At 41.3% G+C, this 15,353-nt stretch overlaps 1 protein-coding gene across 2 annotated transcripts; it reads left to right on the forward strand.

Moving 5' to 3' along the window:
- Nucleotides 1–915: 915 nt before the first annotated feature.
- On the forward strand, nt 916–7,975 carry snrpb2 (small nuclear ribonucleoprotein polypeptide B2). Of its 2 annotated transcripts, none has more exons than XM_046043119.1 (7): nt 916–1,004; nt 1,405–1,476; nt 1,811–1,983; nt 2,266–2,400; nt 6,286–6,321; nt 7,323–7,411; nt 7,500–7,975. In XM_046043119.1, the coding sequence occupies exons 2-7, from the start codon at nt 1,413–1,415 to the stop codon at nt 7,657–7,659; spliced, it is 657 nt and encodes a 218-aa protein (XP_045899075.1). In that variant the 5' UTR covers nt 916–1,004; nt 1,405–1,412; the 3' UTR covers nt 7,660–7,975. The 2 variants fall into 2 exon arrangements, with proteins under 2 accessions (XP_045899075.1, XP_045899076.1); XM_046043120.1 differs by lacking the exon at nt 916–1,004 and adding an exon at nt 1,045–1,069.
- The last annotated feature ends 7,378 nt before the right edge of the window (nt 7,976–15,353 follow it).

Consider the following 15,353-nt stretch of genomic DNA (forward strand, 5'->3'; position numbering starts at 1 on the left):
CTGCTTGTGTTCTTGATTAGTTTGTTATCTGTCTTCTTGTGTTCTTGATTAGTTTGTTATCTGTCTTCTTGTGTTCTTGATTAGTTTGTTTTCGTGTTTCTTGTGTTCTTGATTAGTTTGTTATCTGTCTGCTTGTGTTCTTGATTAGTTTGTTATATTAATTATTCTGATCTTTTCCGTCTTATTTTGATATGGTCTGTGTTAAGTGTTTAATTCATGCTTGGATTCTGTCTGTCTACTAGGTGTCAATTTATGATCCTTGCAGGATTTGTTATTTATTTGATCATGATGTTAGTCTGTTCTGTTTCTGTTACCTTAGTCTGTTCTGTCTTGTTGAGTTGACAGTGATTTTCAGTTGTTTAGTTTGCTTTGTCTGTTCTGTGTTTTGGGTTCCAGTTGGATTCAGGGGTCTGTACCACAAAGCGAGTTTTGCGTTATCTGGCTTAACTAACCCTAACAATCACGATCAGGATAAGCAGTCCCACGAAGCTGGTTATCAACTGGATAAGCCAATCCAGCCATGAGCGCATTCACATAAAATAGGCGGTCTTAGCAGCAGATGACCAATTGCAGACATGAACAAGTGTTTGAACAAATGAAGATAGATATTATCATGGATCACAGGAAAATTATCCGATTATCACGGGAAAACGGAAATAAAAATATTTGAATAGATGGCCAGGGCTTCCGTAGGCTACTTTACAACCTGTTGTAATGTGACAAATAAATCTACCTTGTAGCCTACTTGTAATGCAGTGTTTTTACAGTGTGGTATATGTACTTTTACTTAAGTAAAGGATCTGAATACTTCGTCTCACAGTACTCACAGCAAGTGTCATAATGTGATTCACAGCGGCAATATTTTAACTGAACATGCCACATGTCGCCTGTAGTTGTCCTCCTAGCCTGCTGAGGGTGGTAGAGAGTAAAATGCGCTAAAGCAGCAGCGAATGTTACAGTTTGTGTTTCCTGTGTTTCGTATGAGCGGTGTGAGTGGAAAGCAGGTGAGTTTATATACAGCTTTAAATTCACCTCACCTGTCTGCGGATTTACCGAACCGCTGGCATAGGTGATAAATACCTATGGATTGTGTTCATATAAGAGACTATTGTGTTAGACCACTTTTAAAGTAGCATTTAGCTAGATGTCTAAGTTAGCTTGAAAGCTAAGTGCTAGGCTAACGTTATGAATGAGCGTTAAGCTAACACATGCTAATATTAGCTTAAACTGGGCATCTAACCTACTGTAAACTTTAAATAAACACTTAGGATGGGAAATATGATCATACAGTTTTGCGCGTTAGCTCCTCCAGCCGGCTGAGTTTTAATCAGACTTTCCGGACGTGTTTCATGTCTCATTTGTGTTGATCATGACAGTTAACATGCTCTCCTGTTGATTCTTCAGACTCCACCATGGATATCAGACCAAATCACACCATCTACATCAACAATGTGAACGATAAAGTCAAGAAAGAAGGTAAGTTTTATTTATGTATTTATCTGATGATGATTAATCTCATTTGTAAGAGAGACTTGGCCAAGAAGCATCATAAGAGTTCAAGTTAGAAACATATAAAAGACAGCATAAATACATACATAATGAGTCCCAGTATGTTTAAGAATAGATTAAAACATTGTATTGATTACTTTTGAGGCTCTTCATGGCCTCTATCTTTGACCTTTTAGTCGGCACGTACTTTGAGAAATCAGGTCGGCAGAGTCAGTTTTATTTAGCTGCCTTTGTGAAGCACTTTGTAATATTGATTTTGAAAAGTGCCCTAAAAATAAAGATTATTTTTATTATCTTGCAGAGCTGAAGCGGGCGTTGTACGCGCTCTTCTCTCAGTTCGGTCAGGTAGTTGACATCGTGGCCATGAAGACCATGAAGATGAGGGGACAGGCCTTCGTCGTCTTCAAAGAGCTCACCGCCGCCACCAACGCTCTGAGGCAACTACAGGGCTTCCCGTTCTACAACAAGCCCATGGTAGGACGAGACACTGTGTTCACCCTGTTTTCACACTGATCAGCTGGACAGTCTGATGGGGACTTCTGTTTTTCTTTTAGTGGTATGCTGGTTGAATGTAGTTGTGTTGACATGTTTGACTTAACAACACAGTTCTGTAATGTTTCTCATTCTCACCTTTTATGAAACCTCACAGTAAAGTTAATTGCAGGTTTTCTTCATGCGGCTACAGAAATGTAAGATGTCAGTAACCAGAACAGGGCTGGGCTTTAACTGACTGACTTGTGTCCTGTTGGTTTCCAGAGGATACAGTACGCAAAGACTGACTCCGAGGTCATTGCCAAGGTGAAAGGCACGTACGGCGACAAGGACAAAAAGAAGGATAAGAAGAAGAAGGCTCCGGAGTCAGCGTCCAGCCTAACAAAGAAGCCAGCAGTGGTGAGTGAAGCTGCTGTCAGCAACCTGAAGTTTAGGTTTACAGGAGTTTAACATCAGAGACATAACATCTGATCTCTATCTTTTAATTCATCATCATTCAAAAGTATTTTAGTCTAGTTTTAGTCATTGTCCATCATTTTAGACTTTTCTAACTCACTTAGTATAATTTTGATTCGCATTTTGGTCAATCTGCTCGAACCAAAAATAGAGAGATGATTTGAATGTTAGCTTTGTTCTCGTTTTTATTACAAAGGAGACATTAACGTACCTCGCCTTGATATGCCGCTTCAAGTTCGTAGTGTTTTTTCCAAAAATCTTACAACCACATCAGTGGGTGAACTCTACATAGCTTTCAGGGGAGCTCAGTTTTTTGTGATTGTGATTCTTACTGCTGAATCATTAATAGCTGCAAGCATGTAGGCCTGGGGCCAACTGTGGAAGTATCAGGCATGTTTGTCTTACTATAGTTATAATAATAAATATTAAATTTATCCATTTTCCTACAATTACACTTCACACAGCAGCTGTGGCTGTACACAGCGCGTTGGTCGTACTAGCGACACAACCCATACCGAACAGGGAGTGGGGCGGAGCAGGGACAGGAGATCGTTCCGTCTGGCTAGATGAAATCTGACGCTCCGCATGATCCATGACATGTAGAGATTAATGGCAATAAAGCAGCTGTCAAAATCATGTTTTTAGGGCAGCTCTTTCTCCCTAGCATGTTGTGTTCATCACCAGAGTTCACATCCTTCACCGTAACGTTTTCCTTGCGCACCAGCCGTCGCCCCGGTCGGCACAGGAAGAAGGAAACACGCTGAAAACACCGTTCAAGTGAAAATTTAGAGGGACAAAATAGGGCCTGAAATATTTTGTCTCATTATACTGACAAAAAGAGAGAGATTTTATTAACATTTTTATTTTATGAATTACATTTTAGTCTGGTCACTTTTCGTCAACAATATTGCATGTTAATATAGTCACAGTCGGCGTCTAAGGACATCATCGCTGTCTGGTTTTCGTCAGGGGAAAAAAGGTAGTTGACGAATATATTTCGTTTAGTTTCGTCTGACAAATGTGAACTACAGCACACCAACACTGTCTAACAGCTAGCTTTCCCTCCTTGATACTGGTGAAGTTTGAATCGTTGAACTTTACACAATACTGTCACTTAACAGTGAGACTGATGGCTGTAATAATAAATAATAAATAATAAATCTAGGAGGGAAAAACAAGGAGCAGGCTGGAAGAAATATTTTCAAAAAACCTGTTTATCTATCATCTTTCTTGGCATTTATTATCTGTGTGTGAATGTGAATATCTCTCTGAGCAGCAGAGGGAGGCAGCGTGTCACCTCACTGCAGAATAAATTGGGATATGTTGGATGAAAATATACAAGTCGGTCTCCTTCATCAGCACACGTGCTGGACCTCTAACAGGGTTTCCAACAGGAAATTGGTTGGTGAAGATTTGGAGTAGGCAGAGCAGATGTGCCTCTGTAATAACTTTCTGATGAGAGGAGCTGAGGCTGTCGACACTTATTCATGTTAGAATGTAACTTCACTGCTGCACCTCATGGGAAATGTGGTTCTTAAACCCATTTAACCATGAATATTTAATCTTATTGTGAAACCCGTGCACTAATGTCAGATTTTAAACAGTTGTTTTTCTACTTTTCATTTTGAAATAGTAATGAAAATGTATTAGCTGTGCCTCAGTTTAACACCAGTGGCCTGTACTACGAAATGGAGGTAACTGGATTATCCAGGTAACTTCAGATGTAACTTCCCGATTAACCCGTACTACAAAAGGTGAATCGGTTTTACCCGAGGTCCTCTGTCATGGCAATTTATGCTGCATCTCTAAACTGCTGCGAGCAGTTATCTTTGTGGTTAACTCGACATTACCCTGTATACATGGACTACACACCACATCTGCACTCAGTGTTAATGAGAACATGAGAAATATTCCACTGGATGAAATATGTTAAGATTTCATCATGACTTGGGCTGCAGCTGAAATGCCGTTATTCTGAACACAACAGCATCTCGTTCATACAAGCAGTCCTGCCTCCTTGCTGTTATAGACAGGAGATCTTAATTATACTGAACAAAATTATAACACTTTGTTTTTGCCCCCATTCATCATGAGCTGAACTCAAAGATCTAAGACTTTCTCTGTGTACACAAAAGGACTATTCTCTCAAATATTGTTCACAAATCTGTCAAAATCTGTGCCTAAGGCCACTTCAAAATGTGCAGTTTCACTGTATTGGGGGGATCCGGGTGGGGTCCGGAAAGCAGTCAGTATCTGGTGTGACCACCATTTGCCTCACGCAGTGCAACGTATCTCCTTCGCATAGAGTTGATCAGGTTGTTGATTGTGGCCTGTGGAGTGTTGGTCCACTCTAAAGAGCTGCATTGGGTTTGGGATCCCGCGGGACCCAACACAAATTGCACGGGAGCGGGCGGTTTTAACTCTGCTGCGGGAGGGAGCGGGCGGTTAAAAAAATACACTGCAGGTCCCGCTTTCCCGTTTTTTTCTGAACGTTGAGCAGACATACAAAACATTTGTATCCTTATTTTACTCTGCATGTCACAATGTTTGGTGTGGGCGTTAATGGTCACAAAATCAGCAGGAGCGGGATCAAGAAAAATGTCCCGCGCAGGTCTCGAGTCCACTCCTCTTCAATGGTTGTGCGAAGTTGCAGTCAGGTCGAGACCCCGATGAGGACCACGAGCATGCAGATGAGCTTCCCTGAGACGGTTCCTGACAGTTTGTGCAGAAATTCTTTGGTTATGCAAACCGACTGTTGCAGCAGCTGTCCGGGTGGCTGGTCTCAGACGATCTTGGAGGTGAAGATGCTGGATGTGGAGGTCCTGGGCTGGTGTGGTTACACGAGGTCTGCGGTTGTGAGGCCGGTTGGATGTACTGCCAAATTCTCTGAAACGCCTTTGGAGACGGCTTATGGTAGAGAAATGAACATTCAGTTCACAGGCAACAGCTCTGATGGACATTCCTGCAGTCACACCACATGCCACACCTGTGAGGTGGATGGATTATATCAGCAAAGGAGAAGTGCTCACTAACAGATTTTGACAGATTTGTGAACAATATTTGAGAGAATAGTCCTTTTGTGTACATAGAGAAAGTCTTAGATCTTTGAGTTCAGCTCATGATGAATGGGGGCAAAAACAAAAGGGTTGCGTTTATGATTTTGAGAAAAATCCAAATCACTCTGGCGTTTCTTCTAGAATAAGTTTCTGAAGTCCTGATTCAAAGATAATGGAGATCTGTTGGCTAAAATCACCAGTATTTCCTTATTGCTAAGTGCTATTGGGAAGTTTTCTGTCACATGCATAATGCACGGCAGAGGGGTGAGTGTGTGTGATATTGCAGCGATTTGGTTCCTTGACGAAACAAGCCTTACCTGAATTTTTCAGCCGCCACAGTGTTAGATTTAGCCGTTAATGTTTTTTAAACTCTTCATATCCTGACACTATCATCGGGCATTCTTCTAGGGAAAATACGGAGCATGTGCCATTATGAAAACTGCACGTTTTAAGCTAACGTGCACAAACTCTAGTTAAGCTGACACCGAATTAACTAACAGACATCTGATTCACCGTCGTATTGCCGTTTTAATGCAAGTGTAAGCAGTCAGTTTGTCCACCCTGACTTTCCTTGATAAGAGAGAAACATGCTTTTATCAGAAGTCGGAACAAAACCACTGGAAAGGTCGATCAGAGCACTGTTATTGTTGAATTGATCAGAATTGTGATACTGACCCCTCCTGTTCTTGGTCAACTTTGTTCTGAACGCAGTCTGTGCTTCTGTAGTCCTGCCTGTTGTTCACCGTCATCCTTTTGTGTTTCTTGCTTGCAGGGATCAGCAGCACCTGTGCACTCCCCTGCAGCGCAGGTAAGACTGTCGACCGGAGCACAAACTGAAGATTTTGGTTTATTTTCTCACATAATTTTGATCCCTTGCATTGATCACAACTAAGGCCATACTTGGGACTTGGAGTCATGTAGAACAATTATGCCACTATGTGCAGTGGTGGACATTAACTAAGTACATTACTTGAGTATTTTCTTCTCCTACTACATCTCAGTGTTGTTGGACTTTTTTACTTCACTACATTTAACTGACAGCTTTAGTAGTTACTCTGCAAATGAAGCTTTTTACACAGAAACACATGAAGAGTTTATAGAATACGTTTTGTTGTAAATTCCACTCCAACAGTTTATACAAGTACAGCTGAAACAATTAGTCGACTGACAGAAGATGACCTGGAAACTCTTTTGATCGTTGATCATGGTCCCTGCTTCACAAATGTGAAAATTTGCTCTTTTTCCTTTTTTAATTAATTGAATGTTTGTTAATAATGTTGAGGTTTGAACTGTTGGTCGGACAAAACAAGGCATTGTGAAGGTGTCACTTTGGGCTCTGGGTTACTGAGAAGGCAAAATCTACAAACCAAACAATCAAGCGATTAATGGAGAAAATAATCAGCAGATGAATTCATAATGAAAATTGTTATTAGTAGCAGTCTGATACAAAATATAGATCAAAATGAGCTAAATCAAAATACTGTACTTTCACTTGTAACAGTGTGTTATTGGTACTTTTACTTAGGTGAAGGATCTGAATACTTCGTCCACCACTGCCTGTTTGTGATCACAAATAGCTTTTGTGAAACGGATCTCGGTGTGTCCTCGTGCAATTTTTGATGAGATAGAGAGATATATATATATATATATATATATATATATATATATACATACATACACAAAACAACAAACAAACATGTAGCTCAGGGTTAAATCAGACAAATGAATAATCTGCCGAGCAGTCACACTGGGTGTGATGTCCACCCGCCTTCAACAGATTATTGATCAGGATCTCTGTTGGCTTCTCAGGTGCCGGACAACCCACCAAACTACATCCTGTTCCTCAATAACCTTCCTGAAGAGACCAATGAGATGATGCTCTCCATGCTGTTTAACCAGTGAGTGCTGTGTTCACTGTCTTGACTGTGTGTGTGTGTGCGCGTGTGTGTGTGTGTGTGTTGACCTCTGTATTTTTGTCCTCTGCAGGTTTCCTGGTTTCAAAGAGGTGCGGCTCGTCCCGGGGAAACACGACATCGCCTTTGTGGAGTTTGAAAGCGACACGCAGGCGGGCGTGGCTAAAGACGCGCTGCAGGGCTTCAGGATCACGGCGACCTGCGCCATGAAGATCACATACGCCAAGAAGTAGTTCCCCAGGTTCAACCAGGGGACTCAAAGAGACTCTTGAGTGGGAGAGGGGACGGTCCCTGGATTTCCGTTGTGTCTCAAGATCATTTAGATTTTTCTAAATCCTTCGGAGCTTAGTTTTGTTTTTTGTTTGTTGTTCATGACAGTTGAATAAAAAATCTCTGGCCTACATTTTTTGTTTTGTAAAATAAAAAGTTTTTACAGAATTGATGTCTTGAGTTTTCCTCGAGGCTCTAAAGGACCAAATGGGATCAGTTTGTACACGGTCACTTCAGCTTTTGATAATAAAATAATAAAATGATAATACTGTAATACAATGTGTGTCTTTGAGGGCTGCCATTAATCTGCATTTTTGTTATTGTCCCAGCAAGGTTATTGTTAACAAAAACGTATGAAATAACGAAGACAAGGTGTGAAAAAACATTAGTTAACTGAAATAAAAAGACAAGGCTTTACAAAAAGACGGTTTTGACTGTTTGCAAAATGAACTAAAATGACGTTAGCCTTTTGTTTATCTTTGTAGATTTATTTCATCGGGCTGACATGAGGCTAGTATTTTTGGTGGAAATGAAATCTATCTTAGTCCCAAAGACTAGCACTAAGCTTTAAAACTAAGCATTTAAAAAACAAAAAACACTAAACTAAAATGAAATCAAAAAGGTAAAAATAACTAATGAAAAAACACAAACTATAATAACCTTTTGCAGGACTTCAAACTGCATTTTAGATTCTTTTCAGTCACATTTTCTCCAGCTGTCTTCGATCATGTGTAATTTCAGCACTCATCATTCATTCATTCTGCTGGCAGCTCTTGTATGTACTGTATAAATATGACCAGATGAGTTATTGATCTGCAGGCAGCTGAACCAGGCCAGCCATTAACACTTCAGCACTTTGTGTGGCATCTGTCAATTACCAGGCAGATGACAGCAGGGGTTTTTGGGACACGGGAGAAAGAGGAGGATACTGGTGGAGAGCCTCACAGTGATGGGAGAAGTGGTTTAATTTAGCATGAAGTGACGATGTCGCCTGGAGGCTGAATGATCTTATCAGACCACAGAAATGAAGCTGGAGATTGAAAACCAAACCTGTAGTGCCAACCTGGTACAACCACAGCAGTCAGATGTTTTTACAGAGACGAGCTGCTGACGTGTAAAGGGAGAATCCTGACAAATTCATTTAAAAGCTGTGAGTTTTAAAGGGATTTATTATTTTGTTATAGCAGTTTTTCAGGATTCTGTTACAAATTAATTAAAGAGTGGGAGGCTGTGCCTACTTCTGGATGATGACTCCCTCAGTCCCCTTCTGTGATGTCCAGGGATGTGACCCTAAATGAAAACGTGTTGATTCGAGCTTCTGTTACAAACATGAAGAGGATCTTCGCAAATCAGCATCAATTGCTAAAGGCAGCAGACATCTATGGAAAAAGCAAAGTATGTAGACCTGGAGTTAAGTTTAGTTTGTCAAATTAGCAGTTAACAAGTCTGCAGGTGCGTGTTCGGGCAACAGATTCTTACATAACACACTCGTATGAAACGAGCATGCAAGTAAAATTTTTTACTTTGGAAACAGCAGTTTGACAAAAAAATCCTTCCTACAATGTTTTGTGGCGAGGACAATTATTTTCCTCCCACTGCCTATCCAGAGGGGTTCCCCAAGGTTCAGTGCTAGGGCCCCTTCTCTTCTCAATTTACACCACCTCACTGGGGCCGATCATTCGCTCGCACAGCTTCTCTTATCACTGCTACGCTGACGACACGCAACTCTATCTATCCTTCCTGCCAGACGACCCAACTTCCTTGCGCGGATCACGGACTGTCTCTGGGACATATCTGCATGGATGAAGGCTTGCCACCTTCAACTAAACCACTCTAAGACTGAACTCTTGGTCATTCCAGCCAAGCAGTCTATCCACCATAACATCAAACTACAAATGGACTCCTCAACCAACACTCCAACCAAGGTGGTGAGAAACTTGGGTGTCATGATTGATGACCAGCTGTCCTTCTCAGACCATGTTGCTGCTGTCTCTCGGTCGTGCCGCTTTGCTTTACACAACATAAGGAAAATCAGGCCCTACCTCACTCAGTACACCACCCAGCTTCTGGTACAGGCCATGGTTACCTCTCGCCTCGACTATTGCAATCCCCGCCTAGCAGGTCTTCCAGCTTGTGCGGTGAAACCCCTACAAATGGTTCAGAACACAGCGGCGCGTCTGGTTTTTGATCAGCCCAAAAGGACTCATGTCACTCCATTACTGTGTGACCTCCACTGGCTCCCGGGGGCCTCCAGAATCAAATTCAAGTCACTAATGCTGCATACAGAGTGACTACTGGGTCTGCACCATCTACCTAAACTCCATAATACAAGTTTACGTTCCTTCTCGCCCGCTACGCTCCTCCAACGAACGCCGCCTGGCTCGGCCATCCCTTCACACAAAGCAATCCCAGTCCCGGCTATTCTCACCTGTGACACCACGATGGTGGAACGAGCTACCACACGCCATCAGAGCAGGGGCGTCCCTCTCTAACTTCAAGAAGCTCCTGAAAACTCTACAGAGAACGTTTCCTCTGGTAACACCTCTAACTCCTAACATGCACTTCCTGTGCTCTTCTTCTTCTAACCCCTTACAATTCTCTGGTATTGATTGCACTATTTTGTTTCTCTTACTTCTTTCCCTAGGTATTTACCCCATTGATGCCGTACGTGCTGTCAGCTCTTACTAGTATGTATTGTCAGTTGTAGATCTCGTGCTGTATTGACGCTTTGTTGATGCTTGTATGCTGTTTTGCCACTTTGGATAAAAGTGTCAAATGAGTAAATCCAACGAAGGTTAAAATCAAGGGCAACTGGACTTGGTTGAAGATACTGGAAGACGTTTCGTCCCTCATCCAAAGGACTTCTTCAGTTCTGACTGACTGGCAGGGAAACTCAGCTATTTAACCTCAGTGGGGTCGTGTGAATGAGTAAATGTAAAAAAACATATTCATCTTATCTCCACTTAGGAGCATTTCCCGGAGCATTCAACTGCTTCTCATGGCCTTCCTAAAATTTTAAATCAATCCAACACTAAAATGTGATCAAAATCTCCGGACTGAGAGTCACCAGTCATGCTGGGCTCTGTGGGGGTGTACTTATAGGATGATTCCTCTATTTTTACACATATGTTGGTTGTATAATGTTTTGAATCTGTGCAGCAGATGTTTCAGCCAGCAGCGTATTCCTTCGGGGAAATTGCACCAGTCAAAATGGCGTCCACAAAAAGTTCTTATTTTTGCCAGCGACAGGCTCCGGTTGCAGTCGAACAGTAACAGAGTGAAATAACCCAGAAGTATTTATGTGGTGGTTGAAATCTCTAAATGCTAAGGAAGAGTGCTTCCTTTCTTATCTCCTTCAACATAAGGTACATTGGACCGTCCTTTACGAAACTAAAGGAGATAAGTGGCAGCAACATTTAAAGCGACCCCATTCACATAAACGATCAACATGACTGACATGTCCTCCATCAGATCATTGTAGTTTCATCACTGCATTTCCACATGTATTGACAGAATTTAGATATAAAAGGCACTTTTATTGCCCTTCTCTTTGTCAGTTTTTTAAAGGGACATAAAGAAGTTTGTCTAACAACACGGAACATCCATCCAACGTCAACCACTTATCCTGCGTACAGGGTCGCAGGGGGCTGGAGCCAATCCCAGCTGACATCGGGTGAAAGGCGGGGTACACCCTGGACAGGTCGCCAGTCCATGGCAGGGCCACACAGAGACAAACAACCACTGACGCTCACACCTAAGGACAATTTAGGATCACCAATTAACCTAGTCCGCATGTCTTTGGATGGTGGGAGGAAGCTGGAGCACCCGGAGAGAACATGCAAACTCCACACAGAAAGGCCGGGGAAACCAGGGTTTGAACCCACACCACTGCACCACCATGCCGCCCCAACACGGAACAATCTATAACTATTTTGCCTAAAGACGTTATTACTGAACTCAAATGTAATGATAAACTTTTGAGTGACGTGACACATCTGATTTCACATACATAAGGCAAGCTCCAGCCTTAATTTTTTTACTGGTTTATTAAATGTGTACACACTGTCACATTAACATAAAAATTAAACAGTTACATTTTAAAGAATATTTTTTGTGACCCCTGATTAAAGTGTATCAACTTCTTTATTTTTAACATTTCCTTTGATTATTATCTATTTTTTCACACATGTTGTAATCATAAATTGTACGAGAATATCCAGTCCATCTCTACCAGCTGAATCTCTGTTCAATATAGAAAGATTTACCACATCAGACCCACGTCAGTGACATCCTCTGTCACATAATTACTTAGCTTAGTGTAAGTGCACTCTGATTGTCTTTGCACCTCGGTTGTCTTTTCCGAAGTACTTATGAATTCCCCTTCACATCTTTCATTGATCTCGTGGCGTTTTCCATCGAGGTCAAGGAAAAGTGTTTAGGAAAAGACACAGACAAAGACAATTTTTTGGATGACTGAAGGTGTGTTCATGTGATTACAGAATAATCAGAATCTTTTTTCCTCCTTAAATCTTTATTGCAAAAAGAAAAATAAAGTGTACATGGGACATAAAGAAGTATGCAGAACGTTGATTCGTGCAAAATGCCGTATTGCAAAAATTTATCTAACAAATCTTTGTAGTAGCGTCCAGTAACAAGGGTGGAAACAAGGGAGAGGAGTCTGTTGTGTACGTAGAGGAGCTGCTAACAAGACATTATTTCCTAATGTTGTCTTTCTAAATGAAAAACAAATGCACTCTGAACAGAAACAGCACTATTATCTGACACAAATTAGCATCTCCTGTCAGTCTCCAGCCACAGATAAAGCAGAAGCCGTCCCTGAGACCTCCATCCTGTCTGATGTGCGTCTATGAAAACAGCAGAGCTCTGATCTGAAGTCAGTCTGGGTTTCCTCAGCTGTTTACCACTCTGCTGTGAATGATGGTAGTCAAGGAGTGTTTTTGTACAGACAAATCCATCACAGCAGGGTACGCTGGGAACAAGTGATGGATGTGTTCTCAAAAGTCTCATTTCAACTTCACTCGAGTGCGAATGTGTGTTTCTAAAGTTCTGCTACAGTTCTCATAATGAAACTGAACAAACATACTGATGATTCTGGTTTCTTATAGTAAATCAGTGTTTACTCACATAGTGTCTAAAGAAGAACAGATTGTGTATCAATTCAACCAAATAATGATGTTCTTCTTCTCTAAGTATTTGGTTTGAATAGCTTTTAGATGCCTCAAGCGATCCAGTCTTTCACAGTAACACAAAAAAGCAACTGTACTACAAAATAAAATCCCCGTTCTAGTTAAAATGTTTGAAGCAATACATTTGCTTCAATACGTTTGCTTGACATTTTGGGAAAGACGCTTCTTTCCCAACCCATTCTCATCCCAAGGCCCCTTGGTATTGTTTTTGTACTCAAGTTAGTAACAATAAATACAAGGTACGAGGTTGTTTATTAGACATTGTACAGCACAAGGCTGCACAACGAAACCAAATTTGTAGTTCCTTCGTGCTACACACACAACATGTAATTAAGTCTAGGCCTATATTAAAATATGGTAACATATTAAACAATACAGTTATTTATATACACATATACACCCCAAAACATTCCACAGTGCTTTTTTTTCTGAGTGAATGTAAACAGCAGCAACCAGATGACAATATGAAAGTTTCATCTTCAAAATAAACAGTCTGACATTTGGGAAACAGAGTCCATCTTGACTGCGTTTGAGCACCAAGTATCATCGAGTCCACCTCCTCTCATCTGGCCGGAGTCATGCACTGACAGCTCTGAACATGGACCACCTGCCGAGTGCTGGATCCGGGATGTTGAGTCAGGTCTCTGTAACGATGTGGGCACAACAGTCTCTGAATTCTGTTGTCTGGTCAATATGTATCCCATTTTGTGACCACCAGATTTTTATGAGCAGAATTTAGTCAAAGTTGGGCCAGCATGGCTCCTGACCTGGCTCTCTTTCTTCTCCTCTGAGGTTAGGTTTAGGAAAAGATCATGGTTCGGGTTAAAAGAACTACTTAATTATGCAAGTTAAAGACGTTACATAATATCACTTAAAACCATCAACGCTGACCTTTTGTTTCACACGGGAAACGAACACTGGTGTGGTGGATAAAAGTTCTGACCCACCCGTCCACCCCAACCACCTCCTTACTCTGACTTTCCTGTTATTTAGCCTTAACGACGCTAAAGGCCGCCATGTGCGTCGGTACCAGATGCCGCAGGACATGACAGGGCATAGGTGTACACCCTGGGAATGAGAACGAGCTGGCTTTTCTGCAGAGCTGGATGAGAAGATTGACACCACTCTCATATTTGTGCATTAAATGTGGATCTGAAACTGGAAAGCTGTTCGCTTTACTTAGCATAAAGGCTGAAAGCAGGGGCGGCTAGCCTGGCTCTGTCCAAAGATTAAAACAACACCTACCAACACCTCTAAAGCTGACTCATTAATGTGTACCATGTTTGTTTGATCCATAGACAAACAAAAATGTAAAAACAATATGTGGTTTTGGACGTATAGTCACTATGGCGTCACTTGGACACATTATAATTTTGATCTGATTACCAAAGTTATGACTTATAATCCTGAGGGAAACAACAAATTTCATGATAATCTAATATTTGTCACGACATTTTCACTCAAATGCACAAATATAAATCATTAGGATTTATACTCAGTGAACTGATGTCTTATTTTCCAGACGAATCCCAATCCATCCAGTGGAGATGTTTCTGTCTGGACCAAAGGCGTGCATTGACAGCAGAGGTTGCCCTGCTGTTAGTGTTGTTAAAACTTCAGTAGCAGCTGGTTTATAACAAAGAAGCTTTTAACATGGAGCTTGATTGATTGATTTTCCAAGTGTCGCTGTCTGTCTCCTGTGGTCTGTATATACAGTATATATTTCCCTCTGAGATGTAGTGGAGTAGAAGAATGAATTAACACAAATTAAAACACTTAAGTAAAATTACGTCAAACATGTACTTAAATAGAGTACTTGAGTAAACATAGCCATCTTAATTAGGCCCTCACTGTCTGTGGTTAAAAAGTTGTTAATAATGTCCATGTAGCCTGCAAGAAGAACAAAAGTGTGCTCGCACTATTTTTAGCTTTCACCATCAATGGTATTTTGAGCAGGTAATTGTTACCCAGCAGTAGTTTATAGATGTCAGGATGTCCACCCGCCTCTGGAGGATCCGTCAAATACAAGTCACCGTCTCAGTGTCAGTGTGCATGTCTGCAGGAGCTTACAACCTGAAACCAAGGGCGTCACTTTGTGTTGCAAAAGCGGTGGGAACACAAGGGCTGTGACGATAGACTTGACTTGACATGACGATGCATAATGTAGGGCTGACCCCGAATAGTGGAAGATTCAATGCTTCGATGGGCGGAGCTTGATTCGACTGTCAATCTCACAGTTGAAACTTCGCAGTGAAACAAGGATCATGCCATTTTGGCGATATGGGGGTGCTCAGCATCTGATTTTACATAGAACTACCAGTTTTCTCCCAATAAGTTAATATACAGCCTATTACAATATACATTTCAACGTTTAATGCTGTAAATAAACATGTAAAAAGAATAAAACTTTCAATAAATGTTTTTAAAGTGTGTGAATAAATCCAAAAATG

The sequence above is a fragment of the Micropterus dolomieu genome, unplaced genomic scaffold (assembly GCF_021292245.1).
Source record: "Micropterus dolomieu isolate WLL.071019.BEF.003 ecotype Adirondacks unplaced genomic scaffold, ASM2129224v1 scaffold_21, whole genome shotgun sequence".
In the NCBI taxonomy this organism is placed as follows: Eukaryota; Metazoa; Chordata; class Actinopteri; order Centrarchiformes; family Centrarchidae; genus Micropterus; species Micropterus dolomieu.